The sequence below is a fragment of the Microtus ochrogaster genome, linkage group LG9, assembly GCF_000317375.1.
Source record: "Microtus ochrogaster isolate Prairie Vole_2 linkage group LG9, MicOch1.0, whole genome shotgun sequence".
Classification (NCBI taxonomy): domain Eukaryota; kingdom Metazoa; phylum Chordata; class Mammalia; order Rodentia; family Cricetidae; genus Microtus; species Microtus ochrogaster.
In genome coordinates, this window is record NC_022034.1 from 38591602 (window position 1) to 38597171 (window position 5570).

Sequence of the window (5570 nt, forward strand, 5' to 3'; positions counted from 1 at the left end):
AAGGCAGACATGGTGTGATTGGTGACGGATAGTTGGTGTGGAGAACAAGGCAGACATGGTGTGATTGGTGACGGATAGTTGGTGTGGAGGAACTGGAGTCAAGGAAGACTTCTTAGAAATCTAGGTTGGGATGACCGAGTAGCTAATTTTTCTGTGTATATTTATATTCTCCCCCCACCCCGCTTTTTTTTCTAAGGACCATACAGGGTAAGGAGTCACTGCCCTCATGTATTGGAAGTCTCCCAGTACTGTATTTCTTTCCTTACATTCTCCCTGCACTTCATTTCCTGGACAGTGGCCAGAATATTTTCTAGAAAGAGAATAGATAACAGAAGTATAGTTTTTAAATTGTATTGATAACTCTGAAAAGTTTAGAATAAAATTACATGTTTTTATCTAACATCTGGACCACCCTGTTGTGTTCCTGGCATCGTCTCTAGGTGTAGTCGGTGCCACTTCATCTTTTGCACAATAAACCTTAACCTTCAGTCTCCTTTCAGCTTCCAGAGTGGGCTCGCTTTTCTGTTTTCAGTCTCTTTTCATTGAATTTTGTGTGTTGAGTGCTTCCTCCTCTGTGTGATAGGAGCTTTTCTTCTGCAGCTCCCAGATAAGTGCCTTTTCCTTAGAGAAGCCAACCCTGTCCTTCCTTTTCACCTTTTCATATTCCCACGGTTGCTGTTTCATCCCACTGTTTAATACCACTGCGAACATGTGTGTCTGTCTGGAGGTACAACATTTTATGTCTGTCTTTCATCAGGATCTGTGAACTCACAGAACTCGATTCTTTTCCTCACCATATGCAAGTGTTCATGGAACAAATAGTAACTCTTTAGTGATTATTTGGGCTGCCTCATCTAAAATAAAACAATCATACTGAACAGTATTTAAATCATTTAAAAAAATAGGAACAGATAATTAGAGCTAGCTAGAAGTTTCCTGTTTAAATAATAATAAACAAAAATTTACCATTACTTTTTAAAAGTCACTGGGACACACCATTTTAATCTATATAAAATAAACCAAAAAGCAGCTGAACTAGAAAACATAACCCCTTCCCTTATTTAAGGAGGAAGTGACACAAGAGAATGGCCAGCTTCTGAGGGAGGTGGAAATTGTTAAATAGTTTTACCTGAATGGGCTTCTTGATGAAGAATCTGTAGTTCCTTTTCAGCCTAAACAGTGTGCCATAGTTTTTGAGATGTGCTATTAAAATATATTCTTTGTATAATCCAGAATGTCTTTAGTTCTACTGAAAATGACAATTTCGAGTGTTACTCCAGGCCATGTAGTTGTTTCTTCTCTTGATAATTTATTCTCCCTTAAATTCATATACAAAATTATAAGTGACTGAATACTTTCCTTTTAATGTCCTTTAAATTCCCTTTAATGCTGTCTTCTTATATGGAGTTAAATTGTACAAAATTTTAAGTAGAATTATGTAGGTGTAAGATGCATGGTTATAATCCAGAGATTATTCTGGAGACAAAGACAGGAAGATGGAGATTTCAAGGACAGTCTGCGCTGTAAATAGGTGCACTCTGCCTCCAAACTGAAAACAGTACAACCTACATGATTAACTTGAAGTGAACTTTTCCTTTCTTATTCTACAGAATGACTTGCTAGTTTGCACACAGATGAGTTGTGCCAGCTTAGACTCTCTGAGGTGCATGTGTGTTTTCCTATTTCTGCATCATTCTTGTCGGTTAGATGATGTATAAAATGATAATGCTGCCTTAGTAATAAGGTCACCCTGGGCATATGAGGGTTGTATGGTTGTAGGTGTTCTGAATAGTCAACACTTGAAAACAGCAAATGAACCAGCGTGTTCCTGATGGTCAGGTGTACAGTCTTTTCAGCTGGAAACAGGTTTCAGTCCACATCAGGAAATCCCATGAAGAAGGACTGTCCGCATCCGCCAGCAGAGGGTAGTGTACACATAAAAGTGAACCACTGCATCGTGAGGCTCCTCTGGCAAGTGTTAGAATCCCGAGATGGCTTGTGTTTGGAATCAGCGGAATTGATAGGACAGTGGTTAAAGTGGAGATCTGAAGCGTGTGCTACCATAACGTTGCTCTTTCAGGAGGAATGGCCTCTCAATGTCAAACCTCCTTTTAAAGGACCCACTAATCTGCCATGTGGGAAACTGACTCAGTCTTCTATGTGTTCCTGTAACTTCTAGCTTTTAAGAAGGACGGAAGGATAATGAAGAAAACATGAGCTTTTGATGTCTAACTCGGGCTGCAGTCAGGCGGTACTGCGTTCCAGCTGTATGGCTTGTGGCAGATTGTTAAAGCTCTTTCAATCTCCGTTTTTCCCTCTCCAACATGTAGATGAAAAGAATGCAGAAAATTAAGTAATTACCTTAGATAAGACTCAGTTAATAACAAATCCATAGTAGTTCTTTTTTGAAGGAACCTGTCTATTTCTTCTAATGTTTACATTTGCTGACTGTCTGAATGGGGAGAGGTCAGAGAGCTGTTGTTGGTTTCTGTGTTTTCCTGCTGACACTTATTCACTGGCTAAGAAGCGGCAGCCGGCAAGAGTGCAATCTGATGTACTATTTGTTCATTCTGTGTGACTGGTCTCCTCATTACGGCCCTACTGCTGTGGACTGGGCAGAGCCATCCTTCCGTCTTCATCACACAGTCTTCGTTTCTATTTTTACTTCATATGCATGCAGTGTTTCATGTTTACAAAAAGTTTACAGGATTGAAGTTCTGTGATGTATAAATGACACCGTGATTGGTAGTTGTAGACAGGTTTGGAACTGTTAGAAAAAACAAAAGTCAAACTCCAGACATGCTTGGGTGAAGGAGGAAGATCAAAGACTGTTGCTTGAGGATCCACTTCCTTTTTCAAAGAAACATATCTCGTTGGCCTTCATGATACTGAGTTTAAAAAACAAAACACAACAATAACAACAACAAAGGACAATGAAACAAAAAGCCTACAGATGTCCCTGGGCAGGAGGAGCAGTGAAAGACCATGGAAACTGCCGAGCTGAAGCCCATCATCTCAGGTGTGAGCCCCAGGAAAGGAAGCGAGCAACAGATAGACAAGGAGCCTTTGAAAGAGGAAACAAAAATTGATTCTGTTATCTGTTTCAAGTTGTGGTGATGTCATTTTATGTGGCATTTCTGTGTATGTGATGATGGATGGTCCATGAGAAACATTTGTCAGTTAGGGTGTGTCCACATAGGTGGAAATTTTAGCCACAGTCCCAGAACTGTCTGGCTTACCTCAAAGCAAGTCTTAACTGCTCCCAGATCCTTGCCTGCTCAGGGGATTTGGGGCTTTGGGGCTCCAGGAGTTCCTGTAAGTCTGTTTCACAGTTGGGGGGTAGTTGCTCTTAAAAGTGGACATTTGAGCCAAGACTCATGTACTTACCCAACACAGATTCCCCTGTTTCCTGGGACATTGAGAGAATGAGACTGTCCCCTGTCCCCTGAGCTCTTGCATTTTAATGGTTAATGGTCCTAGACTAGCTTTCATATGTCTTTGCTGTCTTATGTCTATGGCACTGAGGAAAATGTAGTCTTTTAGGTTTTTGTTTTTCTTATGAGCCTATACTGATCAAAATACTGGTGTGATATTTTCATCCGTGCCAATGCATCATTTTGGTCACTTTCTCTGTCCTGGATCACCAGTGTGTCTTATTCGTCTCCTTTAGTTCAGTGATAATATATTTGATAATATATCTGCCTCACTTTCTCTTTGTTCTGTAAAGGAAGCCTGTTTTCCACCGTGCGTGGCTTTTATTCTCCCTTCGTGATGAGGTCATATTAGAAGCCTGGGCCAGAGAGGTATGCTTCCGGCATTCCGCGTTTCTGGTCTTCCTAGTCCTCGCTGGGGAGGGTATTCTGTGGAGTTACATGGTCTGCTTTCAGAGGTCATACGTGGCTATAAGAGCCGTAAGGAGAATAGCGGACAGAAAGGCAGAGCTGGAGGAACATGATGCTGGTGTTCCGATTCTTGTGCCAGAGAGTAAAGCAAGATGCCCTCAACAAAGTGATATGTAAATTTAGACTAAATCCCCAAAAGTCCATGTGTAATTGAATATGAATGTAAAGAAATACATGGGACACTATATTTTTAGGTTTGCTCAGAACTTGTGAAATTGAGAAGCTAATGTTTCAGTTTCTGGCAGTCTTCTCTCACCTAAACTGGAATGCTGGGTCATCCTGACCCAGAATGACTTTTCTGGTGCCCAGTGACTATCCGTCTGAGTACCAGTCCTTGTTTGGCTGTGACGTTTGCACTATGGAGCCCCTCTTCACCCTGTGTCTGCATCTCCTGTGTTGGAATCCTTTGTTGCACTCATGGATGTGGATGTAGTGTGCAGCCTTGTGTGATCTTATGACATCGCAGTACTGCCACGGTTCCTTGGTACACCCCTTTGTCCTTGACTAGAATCTTCTTTGGTATTTTCTGTAGCCCCAGTGATTTCAGTGTGTGTTAAACCAGGAATGACAAGCAATTGTAGTCTGACTGTGTTCTTTGGAATTTTCTCTCTGCCCTGAGCAATGAAAGTGTCTCCTTCATTCAGTGTTCTGAGTATCCAGTGATGCTGAAGTGACGCTGCCTTGAATTCCCAAGTGCAATGCAGATGTGAGATGGCTGTTTACGCAGTGAAGCCAAGCACGTGCACCTGGAGTGGGTGACTGCCACGGTTCAAGGGCAACTGAAGGAACTGACATGTCTTTATCTTTGTGTTTCTCTCCTGCCAGGACCGGGACCAGTATTCACACTTGCTGAGTGACCATTTTCTACCATACCAAGGTCATAATTCCTTCCGTGAGAAATATTTTAGTGGTGTGACAAAAAGAATTGCCAAGGAAGAAAAATCCAGCCAAGAATGAAAATCATGACGTTAACAATCAAGAAAGAATAAGCGTTTTATAGAAACGACCTGTGCTGTTTAAAATTTTTATATAAATTGCTATAAATCAAAATCGAATAATTTCAAAATGATCTTTGCTTTAGAGACTATTTTGATGTGTCTTTTGAACCTGGTTAAGTTCAGGGACTGATACATATAGATGGAGTCGGTGTTTATATTTTTACAGAGAAAATATTGTTAACTTTTAAGCCATATTTGCCAGATATATAGTAAGCAATTAGTAGTCCTTTAGAATATTTTCATTTTGTAAATTTGCTTGGCTTGGTTTTTAGTTGTAGCTGTTTTTCATTGCCATCAATAAACTTTACTGAGAATTTCTAAAAGTTGTGTGGTACTCAGTATTGCTCATCTCATCTCATGGAGAGCTTTGTGGAAAATGAGTCCATACAGGTCGGAGCAACAGGGGCCATGCTACTGGGAGGGAGGCTAAGGGCTGAGAACTGTGGAGATTCCAACCTCACACCTCCAAGGGCCTGTGCGTCTGCACCGTGCCCGCACTGTGGTGTGCTCTTGGATTCCTGAAACTTGACTGTTGGTCAAGTTAACTAACTACTCCCAAATTTCGGTTTAGCACCTAACTGATGGTTAAAAGCCAGAGCAACAACAGCTCAAGACCCCGATGGACCCCTAATGGTATTAGGCCTAATCAGTACTCTTTGAAACAGAAGCT

At 41.2% G+C, this 5570-nt stretch overlaps 1 protein-coding gene across 2 annotated transcripts in view; it reads left to right on the plus strand.

Moving 5' to 3' along the window:
• Trmt11 (tRNA methyltransferase 11 homolog) overlaps positions 1-5222 on the plus strand; it is a 52818-nt gene extending 47596 nt beyond the window's left edge. The window contains exon 12 of one of the 2 annotated variants that reach the window (XM_026787480.1): positions 4728-5019. In XM_026787480.1, coding sequence (XP_026643281.1) covers positions 4728-4859 — 132 coding nt within the window. In that variant the 3' untranslated portion in view covers positions 4860-5019. Of the gene's footprint in view, positions 1-4727 lie in introns of both variants that reach the window. The other variant, XM_005363656.3, reaches the window with a different exon arrangement.
• Positions 5223-5570: the final 348 nt, after the last annotated feature.